Source organism: Thecamonas trahens (assembly GCF_000142905.1).
Source record: "Thecamonas trahens ATCC 50062 unplaced genomic scaffold supercont1.5, whole genome shotgun sequence".
Lineage (NCBI taxonomy): Eukaryota > Apusomonadida > Apusomonadidae > Thecamonas > Thecamonas trahens.
In genome coordinates, this window is record NW_013657675.1 from 456,180 (window position 1) to 483,128 (window position 26,949).

Consider the following 26,949-nt stretch of genomic DNA (forward strand, 5'->3'; position numbering starts at 1 on the left):
GCGGTGGGAGGGGCAGGGGGTGGGGGAGGGGGGGGAAGACTGACTCTGTTTGGGGGTGATGGCTGATGGTGATTGTGCTGGTGCTGGTGCTGGTGCTGCTGGTGTTTGTGGTGGTCTGGCTTGGTGGTGCCGTTTGCGGTGTCGGGGGGCTGGCCTGGCGGGGGACACAGTGGGAGTTCTACTGCCGGCAGTGGAAGGAGGGAGCCCACCATCGCGTGGGCAAGGCAACAGTGCTGACCCATGCCAAGCCCAAGAAGCTGGAGAAGCTCAAGTCGTACAAGGAACAATTTTTCTGCTCGGATTGGAAGCGCATCGAGTGGTTTGATGCTCCGGGTCTCAAGCGCCCGCGCGGTGGCATCGACTACAAGTTCATCCAGGACGTGGTCACGCCATCAGCAGCAAAGGTGCCGAGCGAGGCTCTGTTCTCATTCGACATTGTTCATTTGGAGGACAAGAAAAAGAAGCCCAAGACCCTGCGCCAGACCATCATCGTCATCGAGGAGGGCGCGCGCCGCGACGCTCTCAAGTTCTACCGCGACGTCCGTGAGACCTGGCTCAAGCATCCGTTCACAGTCCGCGACAAGGGCGTGACCTGCCCGGGCAAGCCGCCGGTTGAGCCGCATGTCCTCGCCAAGCCCGACACCTCGCCGGCGCCTATTGAGATCGAGGGCTCGTTCTCACGCGAAGCTCCAACGCTCGTCACCGACTTTGTTGTCCCGCCCGGAGGCGGCCTCATTGTTGCCGCCGAGGAGGAGCACGGCATCCAAATGTGGACCGGCTCCAATGCGTCGTATACGATGCAGTATGCCGAGGCCGGTGCTGGCTCTGTCGGCGCCCTTGACCACGCCCTGTATGTTGACGAGCATGTCGTCGGCGTTGGCTACGCCTCGGGCCGCATCCAGGTCTTCCGCATGGAGTCGGCATCGCTCACGCCGTTCCTCTCGTTCGAAATGGGCGACCTGTCCGACGGCGTCACCATCACCCATCTCCGCATGTCGTCCTCCCCGCACATTCTCTTTGCTGCTGCCGGCAACAAGCTCGGCTGCTTTTCTATCGATTCGGGCGAGCAGGTCGCCATTGTTGAGACTCCGAGCGTCATTACTGCCCTTGACGTTGCTCCATCGAGCTCGGGCGGCACCATTGCCGTCGTCGGCATGTCCGGCGCCGGTGGCGCGGCAGCTTCGGTCCTCCTCTACGATTCAGCGACCATGGCGAACGGCAGCCCGTCGCTGGCCATGGCCGGCCACACCGATGTCTCGATCCATGACTCAGTCGTCTACTCGGCCCGCAACGCCATGGTCTTCTCCGTCGCCGCCGACGGCAAGGTGCTGGGCTGGTCGATGGACTCGGCCGCGCCTGCCGCCGAGGCCTCGCCCGCTGGCGGTGCTGCTCTCAAGTGGCTGGCCGTAGCCAGCGAGGCGTCGGTTGCTGCTGTCGTCACCGCCGACGGCTCCGCCATGCACCTCCTCCGGACGCCCACCCTCGAGACTATTGCCTCGTTTGAGCTGGCCAACCTACCCGCGACTGCGCCCCAGTTTGTCAAGGGCTCGACGCTGGTGTACAGCGACGGGAGCAAGGTTCTGATCACTGACGCCTCGCACTCGCTTCCGTTTGCCATGATCGAGACCGAGGCTCCAGTGGCCAAGGTCATCTACGTCCCGGCCACCGCCCAGTTGACCATTCTCGGCGCCGATGGCTTTGTCCGGCTTGTCACAAAGCTTCAGATGCGGGTCGAGGCCTGTGCCCGCGACTTTGAGAACAAGCTCACGGCTCTGGAGCGCTGGCGCGAGAAAACGCCAAGAACATCGAAAAGCTCGAGGTGTACCAGGCCGAGCTCGCCGAGTACACAGCAAAGGTTCAGGCCTTTGAGCAGGCCACTGCCGCAGGCAATCCGTAACCCTTCGATAAACACTCCCGCACATATCACCCTCCCATCGCCCGACTCGCGTCCACAGAGAGCGGTGCTGAACAGTACGGGCACCGGCCAAAGAGAGTGTGAAAGGCCTGTCGGACCGACGGCAGCGATCGCATCCAATCGACGAGGCATCCGAGATGGAACGGCCGCCCACACTGCGGATTTTGACATGGCACATCTGGCCCATTCTCACCGCCCTCGGTGCTGCTCTCGTTGCTCTCGCCGCCCACGCTGTACGAGTAGCAGATCCCGCACTCGAGCTCCGAGATCCCGTCGCCGGCAATCCCAGCCGCAGGTCGTGCTGGCAGACATGTCTCCAGAGCCGCTTCGAGCTTGTCCTTGAGTGGTAGGTTAGGCGACGCCGGCCAGGACGCCGCGTTGCGGGCTAGTGCCTTGCGTAGCGGCTCGATCCGCGCGTTTGCACCCATGAACTTGATCCGCGGCAGCGCATGTGGGTTGAGCGGATCGAGCTGGATGTGCATCGACATGTGGTTGCCGAGCGCTAACCGCCGCGCAAATGAGCCGCGATGTGGTGTGGTAGGTTCGAGAACGTGGCAACATCCATCAAGAGCGTCCATCACTCGCCAGAACGGCACATACTGGGCCAGTGTCTCGCGGAAGGCGGCCAAGATGGCGGCCAGGTCGAGGACGCCTGGCTCGAGCCGAGGCTCAAATGGGATAGCTGCGGCAGCGGCCACCGCCCATCCGGACGCGCCCTCGGGCCGGACTACAAGTTCGAGCTCGTGCTCGCGTCCATCGTCGTCGCCAGCCACCAGCACAATGCGCCCGGCCTCTGCGTCGAGGCTCTTGAGCACGCCCCATCCAACCTTGTCCAGCTCGGCCACAAGAGCGGCATAGACCCGCGACTCGGCGAGCGACGCAATCCGCGGCTTGCCCTCGGCCTCGACCGCCGCGCGTGCCGCTCTGCATGCCAAGTGCTCCACTTCTTCCACAAACGTCTGTGCGTCTGCCGCTGCCGCCAGCCGGGCAGCTACCGCCCCCCTCGCACCGGCCAGGCACGCCGCCAGCTGTGGGTCCACAGCCACTGCCCTCGCCTCCGGTCGACCATCAGGAAGCCACACCGCAAGCCTATGCACAGCCTCGCCCACCCGCACAAGCCCTACCCATCCGCCTTGCTCCGCGTCGACCTCCACCACCACCGGTCGGCGACTGGTCATGCCCTGGAGAGGGGTGTGCTCGCTCACAGCAGATGGCCAGTCTGAAAAAGGTCGTGGTTGTGGGGAGGGAACACTCGATGAGTCATACCAGCCAATCGTAGAAGAGGAAGGGGAGAGGGAGGGAGAGAGGTTGATATCTGATGTACGCTATTCTAGCAGGGATTAGGGTGCGAATAAGACAACCTGCTTTAGCTTCTCATCTCCTTCCACCCAACTAAGATCCGCTTTTGTCCTCGTGAAAGGCTGACAACTTGTGATCTCTCTTTTCTCTGCCGTTCACACCAGCTGAAGAACTGTACAGAACAGATTATCCCTGCCTCCTCTCCAGAGCTCCTCCGCCCCCTCCCTCTAATATTGTTGTCCACCCACATATCCATTGCATCCAATCCATCCTAGTTCACCGACACTAGGAGATGGAGGCACTTGACGCCTGTACCCGTGGGATGCTGTCAGGATCACCCTCTTTGGCACGCCATGTGGCTGGCCCTCCCCTTCCTCCCCCCACACGCTGTTCACCTCAGTACACTCCACGCAAACCCAAGACATGACAGGTGCGATACAAACGGCGGCGGTGATGGCGGTGGTGGTGCTGGTGATGAGCGGAGCGAGTCACTGCGCCGCGAGTGTTGTGGGCCACTCGCTGCAGATGGACGAGGCCTCGGGCGCGGTGCTGACCATCCGTGAAGGGACGCTGCTTCTGGGCGAGAGGGCCATTCCGCGGATTGTGTTTGAGGCGTCTGGTCCAGGCATCAAGTCGATCGCTGGTGTGCAGACTTTGGTTGTGCCGTCGACTGCTGCGGCGTTCTCGGTCCTTTACGTCAACGAGCTCGAGGCCAACGAGACCACGGTCCACATTCACGGCCAGACTCCGCCACAGAACCTGGATGGCGTGCCGTACCTCTCGGCGCTGCCGATCCGACCCAAGCGATCACAGTATGTGGCGTACCCCCTTGTTGGCAACAATCTCGGCGCCAACACTGGGACGTACTTTGCACACGGTCACTTTGGCTACCAGCACTCGCTCGGCCTCGCCATGCCGGTCATTGTCAAGGGGCCGCCTCCTGCAGGGTATCCCCTCCTTGCAGCACTTGATGCTGCAGAGGACGTAGTTGTCTTTCTTGAGGACGTGTGCCCGTACTTTGCCGACGATCCGTCCACCAATCCAACATGCACCGAGCCGTTTGAAGTCTACGCTCGCCTTGTCGATGCCTGGGCCGACGAGGCTGCGTCGTTCAACTACTCGCAGTGCATGGAGCCAGCGACTGGAACGGATGTGCTGTACCGGTATCAGACTGCCAACTCGCGGCTGGCATCCGATCCAGCCGTGGTCGAGGCTGTGCCTGGCGGAAAGCTGCGGTTGCGGTTTATAGCTGCGTCGGGCATGACCAACTACCGCATCGTTCTCCCACCGGAGGTTCGGGAGACCGCTCGTGCAGTGGCGGTCGATGGACAGTGGATTCTTCCGCTGGAGCCGGGCAGCGACGGTGAGTTCTGGCTCGCGGTGGCGCAGCGGCTCGATGTGCTCATTGAGGCCCCACAGACGCCCGGGGCGTATCCGGTCTTTGCTCAGGCCGAAAGCCTAGAGCCAGGCTCGCTGCAGTCAGCCATCACGATTGTTGTCGGTGGGCCGGCACACATCCCTGCTCCGGGTGTGTACTCGGTGACCACCTCAATTCCGCCTGGCATCATGAACTTTGCGCAGGAGCTGCGGCTGCAGGCGTACCGGCTCGGTGGCACCGATGAGCTTCCCGATTTCGCGCAGCCGGACAAGCTGTTCCGTCTGGAGCTGACTGGCGACAACGGATTCAACTCGATCAATCGTGCGTCGTACCAGCTGGTTCCGTTCGCACCACTGCCGTACTCGGCCAACCCCAACGCGCTGGTGGTTGATCTGGGTGACAAGGTTTGCATCGACTACGTCAACTTCAATGCTGACCCGCATGCCATGCATCTGCACATGCACTCGTTTATGGTGGTGGAGATTGATGGGCAGCCGGTGAATGGGGCCATTCGCGACACGCTGCTTATGGCGCGTGGCGGATGCCACTCTGCTCGCATCTGCTTTGTGGCCGATGCCCCTGGCCCCGCGCTTCTGCACTGCCACATGAGTTTTCACCTCTTTGCCGGCATGGTGACGACGGTCGAGTACTCGTCGACCGCTCGGGTGGCGCCGTCTTACACCGCGCCGATGGGACTTGTCCCGCGGCCCGCGGCCTCTACCGCGCCGACGTCCCCCGCCTCGATCTCTCGGGGCGAAGCCGCTGCAATTGGCCTCTTTGCCTTTCTCGTCTGTTCCATCCTCGCTGGCGTTTGCTTCTTGGCGGCCCGCTGGTGGAGCAGACGGGTAGACTCATCCCCACGCTGGCCACACTCCTCCCCGGCTGGCTCCCCGCTTGTCGCTGTCCGTCCGCTCCGCCGCACCGGCTCTACCTCATCGTCGCACACCTCGCACACCCTCACACCCGACACGTGAACGCCCACCCACGTTCGTAAAAGCCAGAGAACTGCGCCGATCCGTTGTTGGGCTGCCTCGGGCATCGACCTTGTCTGCCTGTCGGGCAGTGTGTCACATTGGCCTGCCATCGTTCGCACGTGTCTCGCTCCCGCCAGCAGGAGCAAGGTCTTAGCCGCGCCCCCCCCCCCCCAACGCGAGTCAGCTCACGCCACCAGACCTCTCACCCAAGAACTTTGACGAGGAGAGGGAGCGAAGCAGGAGAAGAGGCAAGGGAGCCGTCGGGAGTATGTCATCAGCAGCTCGCAGCAGCCGCAGTCCGGGAAAGACGACAGCAACTACAACAACCACGACGACAGTGGGTACGGGGCGACAGAGATTGGTGGAGGAGGCACGTCGACGATGACAACCGAGACGACGGGAACAGTAAGGACGATGGAGACGACAGGAGGTATGGGTGAGGTGGACAGGCGGTTTCTTGGCGAGCTGTGGGCGCTGGCCAAGGTGGCGGTGCCGTCAGTCGGGTCGAAGCAGGCGCTGCTGCTGATGGCCCACACGGCGGCGCTGGGCGCGCGGACGCTACTCTCGATCCGCGTGGCACAGCAAGACGCGGCTCTGGTGCGGAACATTGTCTCAGGTCGCAAGCGGCAGTTCTTTCTGGAGCTGGCCAAGTGGCTGGCGCTAGCAGTGCCGGCGACCGGGTGCAACGCGCTGATCAAGTACCTGGAGGACTCAGTGGCGCTGGCGTTCCGCTCGCGGCTAGTGGCCCACTTTTACTCGGCGTATACCGCCGATGAGACGTACTACCGGGTTGACAACATGGACACCCGGCTCGACTCTGCGGATCAGTGCTTGACCGATGACATTGCGTCGTTTTGTAGCAACCTGGCCTCGCTCTGGTCGCAGATCTCCAAGCCGCTGCTCGACCTGCTCATTCTCTCGTTGACGCTCATTGCACATGCGCGGTCGCGTGGGCTCAAGCCGGGCTTTATTCCTGCGATTCTGGGCTTTGGCGCCATGTTCTCGACCGGCCGCATCCTGCGGTGGGCCTCGCCGCCGTTTGGGGCCATGGTGGCCAAGCAAGCGGCGCTCGAGGGCGCGCTGCGAACAGCGCACGCGCGGTTGATCTCGTCTGCGGAAGAGATTGCGTTTCAGGGCGGGCATGCGCTTGAGGCGAGCTACCTACTTACGGCGTACTACTCGCTGGCAAAACACTTGCGGTTTCTGTTCAAGGAGCGGATCCTGTACAACATGCTCGAGGGATTTCTGCTCAAGTACGTCTGGTCTGCGGTGGGCCTTCTGATGGTGGCGATTCCGTCGTTCAACGCCGACGAGAGCGCAGTGGCAGCGTCGGGTCTTGACCCGGATGACGTGTCGATGCGGACCGAGGGCTTTGTCTTTGCCAAGAAGATGCTGCAGTCGCTGGCGGACGCAGCGCAGCGGTTGCTGGCGTCTTACAAGCAGCTGAAGGAGCTCGCGGGGCGGACGGCGCGTGTCTCGCACATGTCCAAGGTCTTTTCGGACGTTGCCGACGGAGTGTACGTCAAGGGTGACGCTTCGGAGTGGACTGATAAGCGCGGGCAGGTGGAGGTGGGCGAGTACATTTCGTTCGACAGTGTCCCGGTTGTGACGCCGACCGGTGACGTTCTTGTTCGCGAGCTGACGTTTGCCATTGCGCCTGGCAACCACTTGCTCATCACGGGGCCGAATGGGTGCGGCAAGTCGTCGCTGTTCCGAATCCTTGGCGGGCTATGGCCATGCCACGGCGGGGCGGTGGTCAAGCCTGCAGGCACGCAGCTGTTCTACATTCCGCAGCGGCCATACCTCTCGCTCGGCAATCTGCGAGAGCAGATCATCTATCCTGACTCTGTCGAGGTGATGGCGGGCAAGGGGGTGAGCGACGACGACCTTGTGGAACTGATGGCGCGGCTGTCGGTTGATCACATTGTGGCGCGCGAAGGTGGATGGGGAGCGGAGCAAGCATGGGACGACGTGCTCTCTAGCGGCGAGAAGCAGTGCATTGCGATTGCGCGGCTGCTGTACCATCGTCCTAAGTTTGCGATTCTTGACGAGTGCTCGTCGGCGGTGTCGTACGAGATTGAGGAGGCGATGTACGCATCTGCCAAGGCCATGGGCATCACGCTGCTGACAGTGACGCACCGGTCGTCGCTGTGGAAGTACCACAACCGCATCTTGCAGTTTGACGGCGAGGGAGGCTACGTGTTTGGCCCGCTCGACGCAGAGGGGCGGCTGGCGCTTCGCAAGGAGAAGGTGGCCATCGAGGGCCAGCTCATCGACGCGCCACGGATGCAGCAGCGGCTGGATCAGCTGGACGCGCTACTCGCGGCGGCGACGTGACCGGGAGTCACGTCTGCGACTTGGGTCGAAGACGACGACTCGTCGGCGTTGTCGGTGTCGGCCGAGACAAATTCGTACTCATCGCTGGATGAGTCTAGGTCTTCACCACTTTTGACGATTTCGAGGTTGCGCTTGCTGGTCTCCAGGTCCCAGCCGGAGACGAGACCTTCGTAGGTTTCGGATGGCGGAATGACGGCGGGCTCTGGTGAGAAGGAAATGGAGGACGAGCGGCGACGGCCTGGGCCGCGACGCGAGAGCCGTTCTGTCAGTAGGTTGGCGGCCTTGCCCTTGGCTCTGAGCTGGGTAAAGTGGTCGGAGGCCTTGGCAAGGAACTGATCCAAGCCGCCGTCGACGTTCTGGAGGGTAAGGCTGAGCAGAGAGCTGACTTCTTCGGATGCGACGCCGCCATCTTCGTCTTCAAGCAAGTCGTTGGCATCGACCTTGGCGTCCCACGGCGATGAGCCGACCCAGACCAAGAGCGGGACGAGGACGTGGAACGGGATGGACTCGGAGCTCACGTTTTCTGGATCGTTCTCGATAAACGCGGCTATGACAGCATCGACTGAATCAAAGGTGACTCGCGGCACGTCGCGCGGCAGCGACTCGTCGGACTTGGCCGAGTGCAAGACAAACGGAGCATCGTCGTCCGACTCGTCGGCCGAGACATCAGAGGCGTGCAGCGTGGTCGACAGGTCAGACTCATCGAGTGGAAGCGAGCGGAGCGTCGACGCGACATGATCGACAATGAACGAATCGCGTTCGAGGCTCTCGTTGATGGCCATCAGCGAGTCCTGAACGGCATTCAGGCGCTCGTTCACAGGGACGGACACCAGGTCGTCGAGGCGGGCGTGGATGCCTGTGAGATCAAAAGCAGCGACGAGCTCGTCGAGGCGGGCATTGACGTGGGTGAGGTCTGGGCCGGAGTGGGCGATGAGTGAGTCCAGCTTGGCCTCGACGCCGGAGAGGTCGATTTCAACTCCTGCCGCCGGCTCGGGCGCAGGCCGGGCCATCAGTTCGTCCAGCTTGGACTCCACCGTAGAAAGATCCACCTCGGCAGCCGCCGCTGGCTCGGGCACAGGCCGGGCCATCAGCTGGTCCAGCTTGGACTCCAATCCCGACAGGTCCACCTCGACAGCCGCCGCTGGCTCGGGCACAGGCCGGGCCATCAGTTCGTCCAGCTTGGACTCCACTCGCGACAGATCCACCTCTGGCACAACCATAGGCTCGGGCGCAGGCCGGGCCATCAGCTCGTCCAGCTTGGACTCCACCGTAGAAAGATCCACCTCTGGCACAACCATAGGCTCGGGCGCAGGCCGGGCCATCAGTTCGTTCAGCTTGGACTCCACTCCCGACAGATCCACCTCGACAGCCGCCGCCGGCTCGGGCGCAGGCCGGGCCATCAGCTCATCCAGCTTGGTCTCCACCGTAGAAAGGTCCACCTCGACAGCCGCCGCTGGCTCGGGCGCAGGCCGGGCCATCAGCTGGTCCAGCTTGGACTCCACCGTAGAAAGATCCACCTCAACAGCCGCCGCTGGCTCGGGCACAGGCCGGGCCATCAGTTCGTCCAGCTTGGACTCCACTCCCGACAGGTCGACGACAACGTCGGGCTTGGCCGCCAGATCATCGATACAAGACGCCTGTCCATCTACAAGGCGGGCAATAAGATCCACTCGCTCGCCCGTGCCCATGACAACATCTGCGAGCTGCTCTAGCTGCTGTGCCACGGACGCGATCTGTCCCGCGAGCGGCGCAGTGACGGCCATGTGGCGGGCGTGGGTCTCGACCAGCATGTCCAGCCGCGCGTTCAGTGCCGCATCCACTTCGGCAGCAACCCGGACCGCAATGCGCTCCTCCAGATCTTCCAGGCCGGCCCGAACCTGGGTCTGCTGCTCCCGCTCGGCAGCAACGCTTTGCACCACCAGCGATAAATCCGCGCCGCTCTTGTTCATGCTCTCCTTCAGGTTGGCGAGCTCGGCAAGGACACGCTCTTCCAGATGCGCCGCCCATGAGGCACCCACCGATGGAGAAGAAGTCCTTGATTCTCGAGCCGAGGCGCGCAGCCTGCCTGTCCGCGGCGAGCTGACCGATCCACCCGGCGGCGTGCTCGGCGGAGTGCCCGCCGGCCCAGGTGGCGGGACCGGCCTCTGTCCACCGCCCTGTAGCTCTTCATGCAGCCGCGAACATTCTTCCTCCTTGGCCCGCAGCTGGGTCAGCACCCTCCGCAGTGTTGTCCGGTACTTGTTCGTCAGGTGCTATGTATCCCTCACGTATCCCCCCAACCCATGTATGCCCCGCTACCGTGAGCAGACTCGCCCGTGCCACAGCCCCCCCCACCGCCCCCCCCCCCCCCCCCTCCTCCTCCATCTCCATTCCTCCGATCCCTTTCTTTTCCCCCATCCCCATCATATGGGATTCCGCTTCTTGTCGAACGAACATGGTTGGCTAGCCCCGAACAACACGAGCGAAGAGCCAGCCAAACCAACGACATGGTTGGCCAGTCGAACGAGCCCATAAACGCATTGTTGGCCAGCCAAGCGAGCGCAGACTAGCAGTACGTTGGCGGCTCACTTGCGTTGGCATGATGCCTCCCCCTCCTCCTCCTCCTAGCGCACCCTCGGCTCAGATCCTGCCTTCCAAGCACACTCTCCATCGACCGCCATCGCCCGAATGTACAGACCACCACCACCACCACACACACCAACATACACACGGAGACACGCGAACACACACACACACACACACACAGACACACACACTTTATCTCTCTTTCTATCAACTATGTGGTGTGGTGGGGGTGGGGGTTTGATCGCGTGGCGGCATCTGCTCATGTCGCCTCGAAAAAACACCAACAACACGCTTCTTGTGAACTGACTCCACCAACACCTGACAAGCCGAGGCATCACCTCACCGTCCCTACGCTCTACCTCTTCCCCTCCTCCTCCCCCTTCCCCCCTCCTGTGCAACCCCAAGCCTACCTCCCATACTCCCTTCTCATGTCTGCAGGTACGGATAGACATACGACATCATTCCCTCTCATTGCACCTCTCCACCACATCTCCCTATCTCCATACTCACATCACCACCTGCTGGCGGTAACGACGGCTAGGATTCGTGCCGGCCACGCCAGACGCACCGTGCAAGGCGTGTGGCAAGGCCTTTCAAGAAGGTCAGATTCCTATGAAGTGTGGAGAGGATCGGTATCATGTGGCTTGCTTCCATTGTGCTTCGTGTGATGCCATCCTTACAAAGGTTGTCTTTATCGAAGAAGTCATCATGTGCCCACCCTGTGCCGCTGACTATCGAGCCGACCAGAAGCGCCTCGCTGACGCCGCCCTTGCTTCTCAACTTCACAATTGCGCCGCGTGCGGCGATCGCATCGAAGGCGCCGAGCTGTTTGCTCTCGACAAGTACTGGCATGGCATGGGCTGCTTCACATGCGGCTATTGCGCCCGCGATTTGTCCACAAAGTTCGCCGTCGCCGATGGCGTCGCCTACTGCAACCAGGGCTGCTTTGAGCACGCCCAGGCCGGCGATGCGCCTCCAGAGCCCCCAGCATCCACCGACGCTGCTGCCGCCTCTCAGACGCCTGCTGGCGACCAGCCTGCTGCATCTGTCAGTGAGGGCGAGCCAGACGATTGCTACGCGTGCGCCAAGCCTGTAACTGACAGCAAGTCGATGCGGGTCCCGCCGCTCGGCCGCTTCCACATCGACTGCTACGTCTGTGGCGCCTGCACCCAGACCATCGGCACCAACATTGTCGCCCGTCCACCGGCCTCGGAAGGCGAAAAGTACCGCCTATTCTGCTGCGATGCCTGCGCCGAGGCTGATGCCGTTGTCGAGGCGTAGCTAGGCTGCCTGTAAACCCACTTGTCGCTTCGTGCTCGTTGCACGTCATGGATGACAGTCTCTTTGCCGAGCTCCGCAGCGGGAATACCACACTTCGGACAGGCCGTCAACACATTCGCCTGCAGCTACCGGAACTCCTGCGTGCGGCTGCTGCTGCTGTAGAGTGCAACGCCGACGTAGGCGGCCCACAGCTGGCGGTCTCTGTCCCAATCGGAGCCAGTGTGGGCGAGGCGCTGGCTGCGGCTGCGGCCGAGCTGACCAGCACAGATGGCAGCATTGCTGCCGCCGGTGAGATCAAGCTTGAGCTCCCAAGCCCTATCCATGTCGGCAAGGTGGTTGGCGATGGCGATGGTTGGGGTGCTGCGGTCGGTCGTGGTCCCGCCTCGGCGGAGCCTGGCGGCATGGAAGCTTGGCTCCACGCCCGGACTGTCCAGCACAGTCTGGCGCGGGCAGCCGATGATTTGCCGTCTGGTGCTATTGTCTCGATGGTTGTTCCACCGAGGTGGGCAGCGCGTGGTAGGAAGCTCCTGCTCTTGGCCCACGGCTTTCGCAAGGTCGGTACAGTGCGATCGGCCGAGCTTGACGTCGACGATCCGTTTGTGGCTGGCCAGCTGCAGCGTGGAATGGCGGTGGCAATCACCTCGTATCGTCGCGAGGGCCGCATCGTCCGTGATGCGGTCAAAGACATGATCGATCTTCGCCAGTGGGCGGCCAACCATCTGCCGCAGCCGCCTGTCCGGGTTGTGGTTGAGGGCCGGTCCATGGGCGGCGCCGTCGTGGTCCACCTCGCCGAGTCGGCAGCTGCCGCCGAGTTTGATGGCATCGTCGCCATCGGCGCGGCCTTGCTTGTTTGTGAGGACGACGATGAGGGGTATGCCTTTAGTCACGCGCCGCGGCTCCCGATCGTCTTTCTGGCCAACGAGTCCGAGGTCTCTGTTGTCGACAGCTATGTGGAGCGGGTGGTGGCGGTCGCCAACGCCGAGGCCGCTGATCGCGTCGACTCGGGCATTGTGGTCCCGGCAGTTTGGCAGGTTCCACGCGATGGCCACAACCTTGTGGCTTGGCTGGAGCGTTCAACAGCACACGACAAGCTGGCGACATGGGTGGACCATGCGTCGCTGGTCACTCTCCGTCGGCGTCACATCCTGATGGAGCCGCCACTGGTCGGCGAGACTGCGGTACCGGTCGGTAGAACCAAGATCCGTGCTGTTGTTGGTGCTGTCCATCCAGTCCACCGCTCGTTTGTCCTGGACGTGACGCGTGCACGGCTTGGTGACCTTGGTCATCGACCAGGCAAGGCGTTCTCGCTCGCCACCGCCGGCGAAAGTGCCCTTGTCCGCGTCTTCTACTCGACCTATCCGTTTGGCGATGTGCCGGCGGATGCCTTTATGGCGTACAACCACCCTGACGGCCACATCGTCGTCACTCAGAAGGGCTGGTACAAAGTCCACACCCCCGCCGATACTCTCGGCCTTGTCCCAGGTGCCATTGTCACCATCGGGCCGGCGCTCCCAGCCTCGGCCACCGACACGCTGCCAAATCCCCCTGCCGCCGCATCCGGGGCCTCGTCGTCGGCATAGCCTCCAGGCCTGTAGGCAGGACACTGTGGCCATTTCAGCTCTACCAGCTCCACCAGGCAGCGCAGGTACCGCTACGGCCAACATACGCCTCCGATTATCCTCTTCCCAAACTCTGATCTGTCCGCCAAAGCAAAGCGCGCGACTCTGTGTGCAACAGCGATGCGCCCAATGCCCGCCAGCCCGACACCATTCAGCGGTCGCAGTTGGGCCAGCCCCCCCCCCCCCCCCCCCCCCCCCCCTTGCCACCCCCACCCCAGACACCAGACCCCACTCCTCCCGCCCCCGCCCCGACACCTTGTCACCCCCCATTCCACTCTCTTCTTCCATTATGGATACGTCGGCGTTTGCGTCGTCGACGTTCTCGCCTGTGACGTGGGTCAACCGTGTGCTGGCCGAGGGTGAGGCACTTGCTGACCCTCTTGCTGTCCACCTGGCCGTCGTCACCTCGCAGCTGGAAATGGCCTATTCCACGCTCTCTGTGCGGACGGATGAGGCTGCTGCTCGTGCGCTGGCGGCGGTTCCTCGGGCCTTGCGTGAGCTCGAGTCCTTGCGCAAGTCAGCGACTGCCCTGGCGGCGGTGACGGCGGCAGCGACGGCAGAGCTCGACGAGCTGGAGGCTCAGACAGGGCCGGCTGTGGCGGAGCTGGGCACGCTGGATGGTGCCCGTGAGCGGCTGGTGGCTTCGGCGCACGCACTCTCGCAGGTTCAGTCGCTCTCGTCATCGCTGGCAGAGATGAACACACTGTTCAAGGCCGGCAACTATGTGGAGATCGCTCACAAGCTCGAGGCCATGAACTCGGCGCTAGAGCTGTTGGCATACATGCCGTCATCAGACGATGTGCGAACCCAAGTCGCCGACTACGCCACTCAGCTGGAGAGCCTGGTGGCGCCGAAGCTGACCTCGGCGCTGAAGGCTTCCGACGCCAAGGCTGTAGTCTCGCTCGTTGCAGTCCTGCGCTCGATCTCACGGTCGGACGAGATGTGGCAGTTCTACCTCCGGGCGCGGGCGTCGTCGCTGAATGCGGCGTGGGGCGAGGTGCCGCGTGAGAGCGGTGGTGACGTCGGCAGCTGGATGGCGAGCTTCATGGCCGAGTTTGTCGAGTGGGTGGCCGGCGAGCTAGCGTTTGCGGGTGCAGTCTTTAGTGAGGACGCATCGATTGCGCCGCCACGTGTTCTGCCGCATCTTGTCCAGTTTGCGCTCGATGAGCGGCAACCGCCGCTAGGCGAGGTTGTTGGCGGCGTGGTTGCCTCGCGCGACCTGGTCCAGGGCTACGCGCTGTACTCGAGCGTCATGACCGGCCTTGCGCTCACGCTTGAGCCGCTGGCGGAGAAGGGCGGACTGGTGAGCGCAGGCGAGCGGCTGGACTCGGACCCTGAGAGGCCAAGGCCGGCGCTCGGGCCTGTGGTGGAGAGCTTTGTGCAACCACTGGCACCGTTTCTGGACGCGCTCGTGCCACTCACGGTCGAGCTGCTCGAGTCGTCGATGGCCGGCGTCATCCAGCGGCACATTCCGTCAAGCCAAGCCGGCTCTGACCCGCGGCCGGGCTCGTTTACCTTTGAGCTCGATGCGTCGCTTGATGGCTCTGCAGCGTCGTCGCTGTACGCCGGAGTGATGCAGGAAGTTGCGCTGGCGGGCGGCGCGCTCTTTGACGAGTTGACAGCGTTGGTGGAAGCCGAGCTTGTGGAGGTTCACGTCTCGCTGGTGGGCGAGCCGGTTGTTGCAGTGCTGTCGGAGACGCTCAACTCATTTGTGGGCAAGATGTTGCAGTTGTTGGAGCTGCTGCGATCGATTTCACCACTGGACAAGGGCAAGACCGGAAGCGACGGGAGCGATGGGCGGAGCGCAGGGCTGGTGTGGGAGTTTTTCCAGGCCTCGATCCGCGGACTCGAGTCTGTGGCAGCACTGATGGAGCGGCTCGAGTCGTTTGATGAGGAGGTGCGCAGAGTGTTGGGCCGTGCGCTGCAGCGAGTGGTGACGCCGGAGCGGTTGGCATGGTGGAGCAGCGTAGAGGAGGCCCAGAACCGCATTGCGCAGGACGGGCCGACTCTGGTGGCGCTGGACGAGCTAGAGGCGGCGTATGGCGGGTATGCAAGCCTTGTGCCGCCGCCCGGCTCTGCATCAGAGCCCGGGCGTGAGCAGGCGCAGCTGGCGCAGTTTGTCGTCCTTGCAGTGACCGAGGGCGGGACGCAGCTGGAGCGAGTCGATCATCTGCGCCGTGCGCTTGGTGAGCCGGGCGCCGACCGGCCGATGACGATGCTTCCGAATCCTGCGCGAGCATTTGCGGGGCTGGCGAGCGAGGTGGTGGGTCTTGCCAAGGCTTTTGCCTTTGCGCCGATCGCCGAGCAGCTGGCCGGTGTGGCGGGCGACGAGGCGTGGCGGGCGGGCGGCGTGCCGCAGCCGGCGTTTTCCATGACGCCATCGGCTTACATTACGCACGTCGGAGATCATCTGTACATGCTACTGCAGCAGCTGGAGCCGTTTGCGGGCTCGCAACGGCTGCAGAGTCGGGCGATGCAGCTGCTTGCGCCGCTCGTGCCCGGCGGCGGGAATGGTGAGGGCGAGGGCGACGCGGGCGGCGAAGGCGGCGACGTGTTCGCGGCTCTTTGGGTGTCTGCCATGGCGCGGACGGCCATGTCGGCGTTTGTGGACGCAATTTTGGAGGTGCCTGTGGTGACGCCGGCCGGGGCGCGGCAGCTCGAGGCCGACATTGGGTATCTCGCCAACGTGGTGGCTGTTCTTGGCGAGCCGCTGGATCCTGCGCTGAGCGATGTGCGGACGCTGCTGCGAGGCGAGGACGACAGCGTGGGGCTTGTCTCCGGGCGGGCGTCGGAGATTGGGCGCGTGCTGGGCAAGGCGCGGGAGGGCGGCGCGTAAACAAAGCGCGGGCGAGTTTAGGTGTGCTTGCGGACACGCTTCTTGCGACGATGGGCACCTGGGGCGTGTCCTGGTTGCAGGGTGGTGCGCGAGACCGAGGAGGGAGAGTGAGAGCGCGAGCGCGAGACGGTTTGCGAGCGCGAGGCTTGGCGCGAGCGCGACTGGACCGAAGCTTTTGCGGACGAGGCCCACTTGAGAAGCTTTGCATGGACAATCTGGCGGCCGTTACCCTGCTGCCAGTTCATGATGGAGAGGACGAGGTTGGCGAGGTGAGTGTCCGGAGCGTCTGAAGTGATCCATGAGTGCTTGAGAGCCTTGGCGGGCGTTATCCGTTTGCTCGGATTGACCTGCAGCATCTTGGAGATGAGGTCCTTGGCCGAGTCTGAGATGCCGGCCCACTCACGCCCGTCGAACGAGTAGTCCGCGGAAACGATGGCTCGGTAGAGCTCGCGGTCTGTGTTTCCGCCAAAGGGGGTGAGGCCGGAGAGGAGAATAAACATGATGACGCCTGCGGACCAGGTGTCGACGGCTTCGTTGTAGCGCCGTTGCAACAAGATCTCGGGCGCAACGTAGCCCGGCGAGCCGCAGGCGACGGTTAGCAGTTTGTCGTGGTCAATGACGGCGCTGAGGCCAAAGTCTGCGATCTTGATGGTGATGTCGCCGTTGGCATCCTCGTGATACAGCAGGTTTTCCGGCTTGAGGTCGCGATGGACCAAGTTGAGGCTGTGCATGTGTGAGAGTGCTGAGAGAAGCTGCTTCATGATGGTAGCCGCAGTGGCCTCGGAGTAGTGGCCGCGCTCGATGATGTGGTCAAAGAGCTCGCCGCCGTCCACCTTTTCCAGCACCATGTAAAAGTGGTCTTCCGACTCAAACACCTCGTACAGCTTGATGATGTTGGGGTGATTGACCTTCATCAGCACCTTGATCTCAATGTCCAGATCCTCAGGCTCAAAGTTGGACGCCCGGGTGTCGATGGCCTTGATGGCCAGCTCGGCACCATCCGACTTGCGGGTAGCGTCGTAGACTTCAGCAAATGAGCCCTTGCCGAGCAACGATCCAAAGATGTAAAAGTTGCCGATCGGTTGCTCGTAGTGTTGTGCTATGTCATCCGCTGCGCCGTGATGGACCGAGACTGCTGGACTCTGACCTCCATCGGCTTGCTCAACGGCATGTTCATCGAGCTCCTTCTTTGGTGCCGGCACGGTTCCCTGTTCAACCGAGCTCTTGGACGATCCACAGCCCATGATGACACTGGTACTTATATAGAGTATCCACAACAAGTGCGTTGTTGAAGATATCCCCAATACAGTACCTTCTACGTTCGTATCAACAAACTCGTTGACCCCCTTTTAGCCGTAGACCGTTGTCTCTCCCACAGAAGGTGCGGGCGAGTCAAGGTTGGTGACTCGTAGCGTTCCGCAAAGCGTCAAGGACAAACAAGGTCCGACCGAGGAAATATGTTTGAGGATATACGCCGTATGAGTGTGATTGTTTGTGTAACACTTGGTGTATGTGTGTGTGTGCGTGCGTGTGTGTGCGTGATTGTATGTGCGTGTGTGTGAGTGGTGCTGTGTGGTGGGAGAGGAGGTGAACGAGAGGTGTCGTCACGCCCGTTGAAATCTTGATCGCTTTAGGCTGGTGGGGCGAAGCCGTGCACGTGCGAGCTCGGCTCGTGCAGGTGACCAATGAAACTGTTTCGCACACGGTAACGTGACAGGAGGGAGAGGAGGGGGAAGGGCGGGGGGTAGGGGATTGAAGGTGGGAGAGGTGGATGTGTGACTGAGAGATCGTTCCGGGTTTGGGTGTGTGGTATGTATGCTGTTGTTGATGCGCCCAGCGTGGGTGGTATCGGTCGGGGTTGATGCGATGGGGAAAGGAGGGGGAGGGGGAGGGCTGTGCTTGGGTGATATGGCAAAGAAGTGATGCGTGTCAAGACAATACCTGTGGGTGGGCTGATGTTGTGGGTGATTTGATGATGGATGTGGAGCATCGCGTGGTCACCAACGGCGATCATGCTCATGAGCGCGATCATGATCATGATCGTGATCACGATTGTGATCACCTCGGGGTGGGCTAGCGTCCTTGAGCGGCTTGGTGGCCAAGGCCAAACTAGGTGAAGAGTTGGGCGTGTCATGGATAGCAGTGGGGGCGAAAGAGGTGGTGGCGGGTGGTGTGGACGGCGCGGAGGGGGAGGTGGGGAGAGTCGAAGGAGGGGAGGGCGGGGGAAGGGACTGGGCTGGGATGGGGGGGGCAAGGACGCGACAGGGACAGGGAACGAAGGTGTTTTATTGCGAGCGGAGCATGCGGATGACGTAGGGCGCGGCACGGAGGGCGACGAGGAAGCCTGTGAGGATGAAGAACCGGCGCTTGAGGTTGGCAGTCTCGGCGGCAACGTCAACAGGCTCGCCAAACATGATGTGTGGAGGGAGTTGGGTGGTGGCCTGTGGTTTGAGGTGGCGGACGGGTGGGTGGTCATTTTGCTGCTCATCGTCGCCCAGATGAGGACCACAAACCGGCACTGCCGAGCATGATCGTCACGGTAGTCCACCTGCTCTCCCCTCCCCTCTCCCCCCCCCCCCTTGCATTTCCGACCATGCTCGCTCCTTGGCAGGTTTAGCGTGAACGGCTTCATGTCGAGGCGTAGGCATAGTCGACGCCGGCAATGGGAGAGGAGAGGTCAGCGACAGCAGCGTGTGAGGCGTCGCAGGCGGCCGGGGTGGCAAGGACCGCGGTGTAGGTGCACTTTTCGGGCTCGTCGATGGCGTAGAGTTCATCGTCAGAGCCGCAGACGAGCGCGACGCGGAGCGAGCGCATCGGCCCGTTCCAGCACTTTGCGCCGTTCTCGAAGAGCATCGAGTCGTAGGCCGGATCCCACTTGCCCCACGAGCCGAGGAGGGTTGACGAGCCGCCAGAGAGCGACTTTTGGCGGGCGTCCTTGAACGGGCACACCTCGTACTCGTACTCGCGGGTCTTGAACGACACACACTTGCCGACGAGTGGGAAGAACTCGGCTTCCGGGCCGACATCGAGCCGGGTCTTGTCGTTGGCCTCGTTGGCCTCGCGCTCGGCGGTGTTAAACTCGCGCTGCAGCTCGTCGCGGGTGGCACGTGCGGCGGCAGCGGCGGCGATGACTGCCTCTTCCTCTCCGGGCGGGACGAGGCGGATGCCCTCAACACCATGCTCCTCAGTCTCAAAGGTGTCGAGCGGCTCGAGGGGAGGCGGTGGTGAGGGCGGGACAATGGTTGCTTCCGGGGCAGAGTCCTCAGCCAATTCTTCAACCGAGTCTGAGGCGGGGTCTGTGGGAGCAGAAGCGGGAGCGGCAGCGGCCTCGGCGATGTCACGATCGCGCTGCAGGCGGGCCTGGCGGGCCTTGGCGATCTTCTCCAGGGTCTCTGCATCTGTGGCGGCGGTCTTGGCTGCCTCTAGGCGGTCGCGGAGAGAGTCGACGTCGGAAGCCTTGTCCTGAGCAAGCTGGCGGGCAGCGGCAAGGGCGGCCGAGCCATCGGCGATGTACTGCAGCTTTGCGGTGGCGCCGGCAACGACAACGCGGTTGCGCTGGCGAATGCGGCGGACAGCCTCCTGGCCCTCCTCCACGCAAGTGTTCGGGCATGCGACGCGCGCAGCGGCAGCCTCGTCGGCACCGTCGCAGCAATCGCACACGCCATCGCCGACAAAGGACACAGGCACGTCCTTGGGCATTGAGCCGAGGTTGGGGCAGTGGAAGGTGGCGTGCGGAGTGCGACCGGCACACGCCGCCGTACCGGGCTCATCGGCCGCATCAGCACAGTCGCAGTATCCGTCGTTGATGGCCGACCAGGGCAGCAGCTGCGGCGTAGCATCGGCAGAGCCGTCAGCAGCTACGCACCACACGCCGTCGGCCGAGTACGCCTCGCCGCGGTGCGGCGCAAGGCCATGGACCGCGGCCACAGAGCCGCTGTCCTCGGCTGCGACACAAGCAGCAGAAAGCAAGACTGCCGCTGCAGCCAGTACCACCATACTCAGTCGTCCGGTCGTCCGCCATGCGCCTGTGGTCCGCTCTCTCGTGGGGCTGCCTGCGCCGGCTGCTGGTGATGAGGTCATGGTTCGAGAAGGGTGTGTCGCTGCCGAGCGGCCAACTTGCCGCCACCCATTGTTCAGCCGTAGTGATCGATCACAGCCGAGGGCGGTGTGACAGGCGAGGGCGTGGACCTGGCCCGCGCTTAGGGTCAGCCGCCCCTCCACCCCATACTCGGGCATGATGATCAATGCACATCAGAGTTTTTCTGTGTGGCTGTCCGTGAGCCAGCCGCCAGCCGTGGAGGGGCGGGGTGGAGGTCGGTGTGCCGTTGGTGCAAGAAAAGGTCGTGAAACTGTGTCGCGAGTCGTGAGGGGACATTCAACGGAGACGCAAACACCTCTCTCTGAAGGCCATCATGGACGACGCGCAATGCATCATGTGCGTCGAGGACATATCGACGTATGGTCTCGGTCCGTGTAACCACCGCAACATCTGTGCAAAGTGCACCCTTCGCATGTGCCAGTTCTATGGCCGTACATCGTGCCCGCTGTGCAACGTACGTCTGGCTGTCTGCCCCCCCCCCCTTCCCCCCTTCCCCCCCCTCCTTCATCCCGCCCGCATTGGGTCATTGGTGCTACCGCGCCCTGTTCCTTGGTGTAACAGGCGTGGCGAATCTCCCCGACCTCCTCCTCCCCATCTCGGCTCTCCACCCCACCGTTCACACACCTCGGTCTCCCTTTCCGGTACCGACAGAGCGTGGCAGCTTTGTGGTGGTAGTGGCGGAGGGCAGCCGACCATGCAAGAGGCTCGCACCCAATTTCTGTTGGTTAGTCCTGTTGGAAGACCCGAAAGGGTTCCAAGCCGGGAGCGGTGGAAGGATCAGAGTGGGGGTAGAAGTGAGGAACGAGGCAAGGTAGCATGGGCAGGAGCAGGGATACTCATGGAGAAGGATGCGGGACGGCTTTTAGACATCGTTTGAAACGATTGTTGTGACGACGGATGCGCAGGTGACGTACGACGCGTGCCTGCACGACCGCCGGTATGTGGGCGACGACGAGCTGAAGATGAACGTGCGTTACGAGTCGTCGCAGTTGCGGACACAGTTTAAGAAGATGTGGCAGCTGTACTGCCCTGTGGGCGGATGCAGCGCGTCGATGGGAAAGTCGAACCAGCCGTTTCCCCACGTCCGCAGCCTCCGCAAGCATCTCTCGTCCAAGCACGGCGCGTTCCTCTGCATGGTATGCGAGTCTTCGGGCAAGACGTTCAAATGCGATCTGGAGACGTTTGAGTCCAAGGCGGCGCTCCAGCGGCACAGGAAGACACACCCGATGTGCGAGTTTTGCAACGAGCACTACCTCGACGACGAGGAGCTGTTTGCGCACCTCTCCGAGCAGCACGAGGTGTGCAACCTCTGCGACGAGGCGCACCAGTACTTTGAGTCGCCGGCTACGCTTGCAGAGCACTACTCGAGTGCACACCACCCTTGTCCGCGCGGATGCAATGCTGGGCTGTGTGCGTTCCGCTCCAAGGAAGGCTTGCAGGAGCACATGCTGCGAGCGCATGCATCCGAGATGTCACGGGCGGAGCGGGCACGACTCCGGCAGCTCGACCAAATCGAATTCACCTTTGCTGACAGCGGCGCCGAGCGGGTGAGTGCGGAGACTGCCGACTCGCGGCGGTCGCTTGGCGGCGGGCGCGGAGCGTTCCGCGGACGGCTCCGCGGCGAGCCGACGAACCAGGTCAATGTCTCGTCGCCGTCGTCGTTTCCGCCGCTGCGTAGCTCGACCACCGGCAATGACAACTCTAGCTCTGGCGCTGGCCGCGGGTCGAGTGCGCGAGTGCCGAGCGGACGCGGGGCACCACCGCCGTCGTCGGCCTCGCGGGCCGAGCGGCAGCGGCAGCGGCTCATTGCGGAGCGAGAGGAGCGCGAGGCCAGGAACCGGGCCGCGGCTGCGCGCGATGAGCAGCGCCGACTGAAGGAACAGGCTAAGCGTGACCGTGCTGTCGAGGCCGAGGCTGTGCGGCAGGCGGCTGCTGCGCAGTCGGCGGCTGCTGCTCGTCGGGCGGCGCCAGCTGCCACCCGCGTCTCGCGTGAAGATTATAGGGCTCGTAACAAGCAGATGGTTGCGCGGCTCAAGGCGGCGCTCGGCGGCAACACCACTAAGTTTAAGGCTTTCAAGCTGGCCTCTAAGGAGTACCGCAACTCGGACATTGACGTCGATGACTACTACGGGCGCTTTGTCTCGTTGTTTGGCACCGCAAACGCCAATGCTGTTCTGCCGGACCTCATTGCTACGCTGCCGAACCCAGCCAAGCGTCAGGAGCTGGCCAACTACCACGACTCGGTGCTGGCCGCGTCGGCGGCAACTAACCAGTCGACAGGCTCGTCATCATCCTGGCTTGCTCGGACTGCTGGCGGCGGGGGAGGAGTGGCGGCGGCCGCGGCAGATCGGCACCTTCTGCCGATTCGGAATTCCCGGCTCTCTCGTCGACAGCTTCGTCATCCGCTGCTCCGTCGTGGCCTGCGCGCAACGGCGGTGGCTGGGGCAGCCTGGCAGCAGGATCCGGCAGCGGCGGCAATGGCCGGCGGAGCAAGGTTCTCTTGCGGTATGGATGACGTTTGGTATGATCTCAACCGGCCGTGGTCTCAACCGGCCGCGTGTCGAATTTCGAAGGTTGGAGGTTGACTTGAGCAGCAAGTCCAAGTCGAGTTGGTGGCGGTCAGCTGCCATCGCTTCAACTCCCTTGGCAACACTCTCTTCTCTTGCGGTATGCGTTTGAGGAGTTGGAGTGAGGCTGGGGACCAAGACGGGGACGGGACGGGTGGGGCCGTGCGGTTCCAGGAGGAGGGTGGGAAAGGAGCGATGGAGATGGGCAGTTGAAAGGATGTGCGGCCGCAGTTGCCCACATCCACCCCCCCATCTCTCCTCACATCCCGTCCTTTCACCCACCACCCCACTCCTCCCCCCATCCCACTCCCAAGCACATCAACAACTCTGACACAAATGGCGTGATACGTTTTTCCTCTCTCGACATAAACGCATTGTCGCGACATGTCGCATACCGTTCGCTCACGCTCATCGTTGCAGACATCAGCGATGGTGTGGTACGCCTAGCGCTTTGAACGCTTGCGCGAGCGCGAGGCGACGACCTCCTCCTCCTCGTCCTCCTCGTTATCATACTCGTCGTCCGAGTTGGGCTGCGACTTTGTCGAGCTCCGCTTGCGCTTGGACGACTTTGAGGCCTTGGACTTTGAGGCCTTGGACTTTGAGGCCTTGGACTTTGACGAGCGGCGCCGGGCCGGGGCGAGCGACGAGCCGCCCTTGGACTTTTCGTAGGCGCGGAGGAGGGCGTCGCAGCGGCGGTTGAGCTCGATGGGGGTACGAGACTTGAAGTACCAGTCAAAGCGGAACTCCCAGGCGGAGCGGATGGCAAGCTTGAGCTTGTCCCACTCGCCGTAGCCGAGGTCATTGATCTTGCAGATGATGAAGCGATCCTCGGCAGCGGTGTACATGGACGACTTGGTCTTGATCTCGAGCGAGTGGTACGGGTTACCCGGCGCCTCGGCGACGGCCTGGCGAATGAGCTTGATCTTGGTCGAGTGGCGGCGGAGCTTCTCCTCGCCCTTCTCGATGACGTCGATGACCTTGGGCCACGACGAGAGGTGATCCGGGCCCCGCTCAAAGAAGACCTTTGCGTACTCGCGCACCTCGTCCTCGGTCTTGGTCTCGATGACGCGAGCAATGTCTGCGTACGACTCGCGGCCGTACGACTCGCAGCCGTGGTAGAAACGGGCAAAGTCAACGCGCGACCAGTTGTCAAAGCCCTTGGTGAGGAGCTCGTCGCGGCGCGCCATCTCCTCCTCGGTAAGCGGGACAGCGATCTCGCGGAGCTCCTCGCGGCGTGCGGCGCGGTCCTCGTCGGTCTTGAGCTCCTCGTCGTTGGCGATGACCTCGTCGACGTACTTGGGCGTGTTCTCAAAGCGCCATGCCCAGAGTTCGCGGGCGAGGAGCTCGTGGAGCTCGTCGGGGTAGAACTGATACTCGGCGACAAACGGCTGCTTGGGCGGCCGCGGCGCCTTCTTCTTCTTCTCGGTCGTCGCCTCGGACGAGCGCATGGTCTCGCGGTAGTACTCGTTAATGTTGTACGACGTCCGCTCGCGGCGGCGCTTGCCGAGGTTGATAAAGGTGTGCCCGCCAAAGTCCGAGCGGAGGTTCGACGCGGCCTGCGCCGTGTAGTCAACGCCCTCAAAGACGTTGGTGGCAAAGCTCGACTCCATCTTGAAGCCGTCAGTCGAGCCCGGCGCGCCGAGCTCGACGACCTTATCCGAGAGCTCCTGCGCGTTGGTCTCGCCGGCTGCGAGCGCAGCATCGATGTCGGCCTCGGTGATTTCGTCGGCGTCGCCCGAGTTGAACTGGTAGTCGGCGCCGTAGCGGACAAGCGAGTGCATCTCGTCCTTCGAGAGGCCCTTGGACTTGGGCTGGAGCCGGCCCTGCTGGATGATTTTGGCGTCGAGCTTGAGCTTTTGCATGGCGCGCTCGATGATCTTCTCCTCGATGGTGTTGTCGGCGCAGAACCGCGCGACAATGACCTGCTTCTTCTGTCCGATACGGTGGGCGCGGTCCATAGCCTGCAGATCCATCTGCGGGTTCCAGTCCGAGTCAAAGATGATGACCGTGTCAGCAGTCGCGAGGTTGATGCCAAGGCCGCCGGCGCGAGTCGAGAGGAGAAAGACAAACTTGGACGAGCCTGGCTTGTTGAAATCCTCAATCTGCTCGTCACGGAGGTCGCCGTTGGTGGAGCCGTCGATGCGGCAGTACTCGTACCCGCGCCAGTGGAGGTAGTCCTCGAGGATGTCAAGGAGGCGGGTAAATTGCGAGAAGATGAGCGCCCGCGAGTCGCGCGCCAGGAGCACCTGCAGCAGCTTGTCCAGCAGCAGCATCTTGCCCGAGTTCTTGACCAGGTGGTAGTCGGTGGTGTACGGCGGGCCGGGCTCGGCGCCCTCAAACAGGTACGGGTGGTTGCAGCACTTGCGGAGCTGCATGATGATGTTGAGGAGCCGCGTCTTGGACGTCGCCTTGGTTGTCGAGTTGAGGGCGTCGATGTCGCGCGAGAGGAGCTTGCGGTACCACTCCTTCTGCATCGGCGTCAGCTTGACCTTCATCAGCAGCTCCTTCTTCGGCAGCAGCGACGACTCGACGTCGGCCTTGAGCCGCCGCAAGAGGAACGGCCGCAGCACCTTGTGCAGCTGGTCCACCGCGTCGGCCTCGGCAGACTCGGACGAGAGGTCAAACCACTCGTCAAACGACGAGGCAGACTGGAAGACGTCCGGGAGCAGAAAGTTGAGCAGCGCCCAGAGTTCATGCACGTTGTTCTGCAGCGGCGTGCCCGTGATGAGCAGCCGGTGCGCCGACGAAAAGGCCCGCACGTTGAGCGAGAGCCGCGATGACTCGTTCTTGATCCGGTGCGCCTCGTCGATGGCAATGTACTCCCACTCAAACTTGGAGAATGCCGCCCGCTCAATGTTGACCATCTCATACGACGTCACGCACACGTCAAAGTGGCCCGGCAGGAGCTGCTTCTCCACAAGCAGGCCGCGTTCGTGCTTGGCGCCGTAGAGCTTGAAGACTCGGAGCGAGGGGCACCACCGCTTGAACTCGTTCATCCAGTTGCCGATCGTCGACTTGGGCACAATGACCAGGTGCGGGCCGTTGATCCCCGCGCTTCCTTGAGATACCCGAGCAGCGAAATCGTCTGCAGCGTCTTGCCTAGGCCCATCTCGTCGGCAAGGATTCCGTTGATGCCGTTGTCATGGAGGTTGATGAGCCAGTTGAGGCCCTCGAGCTGGTAGTCGCGCATGGTGCCAAAGGCAATGCAGTGCGGCTGCGTCGTCAGCCGCGTCACAGATGGCTCGTGCTCCGCCGCCGCAAGCAACTCTGCATCCTCCTCGTTCTCCGTCCGCCGCCCACGGTGCGACTTGGACGGCGAGCCGGGCGCCTCGGACGGCGCCCCGGTCCCAGCCGTGCTCGCCGTGCTCGCCGTGCTCGCCGTGCTTCCGCCAGCCTTCTTTCCCTTGCGCGGCGATGGCGGGAGCTTGGCCGGAGCCTCGGAGAGAAAGTGCTTAAACAGCTCGGTCTGCGCCAGTAGGTGCCGCCGACGTGCCTCCGGCAGACCCTTGTTCCGCTCGCGGATGGCGGCGTTCTGCTTGGCGAGCTTGCGGTCACGCTCGTCACGAGGCATATCGAGCTAGCACCCCGCCCCATACCCACCAACCACACCATTCCATTGCTATAAGTCTGGGCACCCTGCTCATCACCTTTCCACCCACTCTCCTCTCCCCTACGCCCTGCTACTCCTTCCTCTCCCGCCACATACCCCCGTTTTTTGACTCCCTCTAGCCACCCTCCCCTCCCGCTGTCTTGTTTCAAACGATGGAATCTACGCTCTGGCCAGCCAGGGGGCTGGGGGGGGGGGGGGGGGGATGGAGAGGCACCACACCCACATCACCTCATCACCACTGACTGCTTCGTACCAGTGGCACTCCGTGAGAGCCAAAGTCTGGCTCGCCGGGCGTGTTCGTCCCGCTTGTCGCGGGCGAGGTCTCCATTGACTGTACGTCGGCCATACTGTGAGACGAGTGGCCTAATCGACCTCGCTTACTTTATCGTTGATTATCGATAAATCTCCTTCAGGTCGGCTTGCAGTTCGCCGGCGCTGCGGGGTGGGGGGGGGGTGGTGGGGGGTGGTG

General features: G+C 62.8%; 12 protein-coding genes across 12 annotated transcripts in view; 7 read left to right on the forward strand and 5 right to left on the reverse strand.

Annotated features, from left to right (window-relative positions):
- AMSG_01351 (uncharacterized protein) overlaps positions 1 to 1,897 on the forward strand; it is a gene marked incomplete at both ends in the record, with an annotated part of 2,682 nt that extends 785 nt beyond the window's left edge. Inside the window, 2 exons of the mRNA XM_013906504.1 lie at positions 171 to 1,740; positions 1,764 to 1,897. Coding sequence (XP_013761958.1) covers positions 171 to 1,740; positions 1,764 to 1,897 — 1,704 coding nt within the window. The remainder of the gene's footprint in view (positions 1 to 170; positions 1,741 to 1,763) is intronic.
- AMSG_01352 (uncharacterized protein) lies at positions 1,494 to 3,093 on the reverse strand (the record flags this gene model as incomplete). Its single annotated transcript, XM_013906505.1, has 1 exon — positions 1,494 to 3,093. One exon carries the CDS (start codon positions 3,091 to 3,093, stop codon positions 1,924 to 1,926), a length of 1,170 nt encoding a protein of 389 aa, XP_013761959.1. The 3' UTR covers positions 1,494 to 1,923.
- A 574-nt stretch (positions 3,094 to 3,667) lies between these two features.
- Positions 3,668 to 5,603, forward strand: AMSG_01353 (multicopper oxidase; the record flags this gene model as incomplete). The annotated part of the gene is made up of 1 exon (XM_013906506.1): positions 3,668 to 5,603. The coding sequence occupies one exon, from the start codon at positions 3,668 to 3,670 to the stop codon at positions 5,564 to 5,566; it is 1,899 nt and encodes a 632-aa protein (XP_013761960.1). The 3' UTR covers positions 5,567 to 5,603.
- Positions 5,604 to 5,770: 167 nt separating this feature from the next.
- AMSG_01354 (ATP-binding cassette sub-family D member 1) lies at positions 5,771 to 8,461 on the forward strand. Its single transcript, XM_013906507.1, has one exon. The coding sequence runs from the start codon at positions 5,948 to 5,950 to the stop codon at positions 7,901 to 7,903; it is 1,956 nt and encodes a 651-aa protein (XP_013761961.1). The 5' UTR covers positions 5,771 to 5,947; the 3' UTR covers positions 7,904 to 8,461.
- Positions 7,998 to 10,391, reverse strand: AMSG_01355 (uncharacterized protein; the record flags this gene model as incomplete). The annotated part of the gene is made up of 3 exons (XM_013906508.1): positions 7,998 to 8,038; positions 8,070 to 10,155; positions 10,383 to 10,391. 3 exons carry the CDS (start codon positions 10,389 to 10,391, stop codon positions 7,998 to 8,000), a joined length of 2,136 nt encoding a protein of 711 aa, XP_013761962.1.
- Positions 10,392 to 10,790: 399 nt separating this feature from the next.
- Positions 10,791 to 11,776, forward strand: AMSG_11647 (uncharacterized protein). Its single transcript, XM_013906592.1, has 2 exons — positions 10,791 to 10,906; positions 11,010 to 11,776. The coding sequence occupies exons 1-2, from the start codon at positions 10,897 to 10,899 to the stop codon at positions 11,747 to 11,749; spliced, it is 750 nt and encodes a 249-aa protein (XP_013762046.1). The 5' UTR covers positions 10,791 to 10,896; the 3' UTR covers positions 11,750 to 11,776.
- A 20-nt stretch (positions 11,777 to 11,796) lies between these two features.
- On the forward strand, positions 11,797 to 13,329 carry AMSG_11648 (uncharacterized protein; the record flags this gene model as incomplete). Its single annotated transcript, XM_013906593.1, has 1 exon — positions 11,797 to 13,329. The coding sequence occupies one exon, from the start codon at positions 11,797 to 11,799 to the stop codon at positions 13,327 to 13,329; it is 1,533 nt and encodes a 510-aa protein (XP_013762047.1).
- A 328-nt stretch (positions 13,330 to 13,657) lies between these two features.
- On the forward strand, positions 13,658 to 16,204 carry AMSG_01357 (uncharacterized protein; the record flags this gene model as incomplete). The annotated part of the gene is made up of 1 exon (XM_013906509.1): positions 13,658 to 16,204. The coding sequence occupies one exon, from the start codon at positions 13,658 to 13,660 to the stop codon at positions 16,202 to 16,204; it is 2,547 nt and encodes an 848-aa protein (XP_013761963.1).
- AMSG_01358 (CAMK/CAMK1 protein kinase) lies at positions 14,960 to 17,797 on the reverse strand. The gene has a single exon (XM_013906510.1). The coding sequence runs from the start codon at positions 17,446 to 17,448 to the stop codon at positions 16,222 to 16,224; it is 1,227 nt and encodes a 408-aa protein (XP_013761964.1). The 5' UTR covers positions 17,449 to 17,797; the 3' UTR covers positions 14,960 to 16,221.
- Positions 17,798 to 18,801: 1,004 nt separating this feature from the next.
- Positions 18,802 to 20,332, reverse strand: AMSG_01359 (glucosidase 2 subunit beta). The gene has a single exon (XM_013906511.1). It carries the CDS (start codon positions 20,282 to 20,284, stop codon positions 18,833 to 18,835), a length of 1,452 nt encoding a protein of 483 aa, XP_013761965.1. The 5' UTR covers positions 20,285 to 20,332; the 3' UTR covers positions 18,802 to 18,832.
- Positions 20,333 to 20,598: 266 nt separating this feature from the next.
- On the forward strand, positions 20,599 to 23,269 carry AMSG_01360 (uncharacterized protein). The gene is made up of 2 exons (XM_013906512.1): positions 20,599 to 20,757; positions 21,170 to 23,269. The coding sequence occupies exons 1-2, from the start codon at positions 20,617 to 20,619 to the stop codon at positions 22,886 to 22,888; spliced, it is 1,860 nt and encodes a 619-aa protein (XP_013761966.1). The 5' UTR covers positions 20,599 to 20,616; the 3' UTR covers positions 22,889 to 23,269.
- A 44-nt stretch (positions 23,270 to 23,313) lies between these two features.
- On the reverse strand, positions 23,314 to 26,827 carry AMSG_01361 (chromatin-remodelling complex ATPase ISWI2; the record flags this gene model as incomplete). The annotated part of the gene is made up of 2 exons (XM_013906513.1): positions 26,734 to 26,827; positions 23,314 to 26,447 (listed from the first exon to the last, which is right to left on the reverse strand). Exon 2 carries the CDS (start codon positions 25,864 to 25,866, stop codon positions 23,314 to 23,316), a length of 2,553 nt encoding a protein of 850 aa, XP_013761967.1. The 5' UTR covers positions 25,867 to 26,447; positions 26,734 to 26,827.
- Between the last annotated feature and the right edge of the window lie 122 nt (positions 26,828 to 26,949).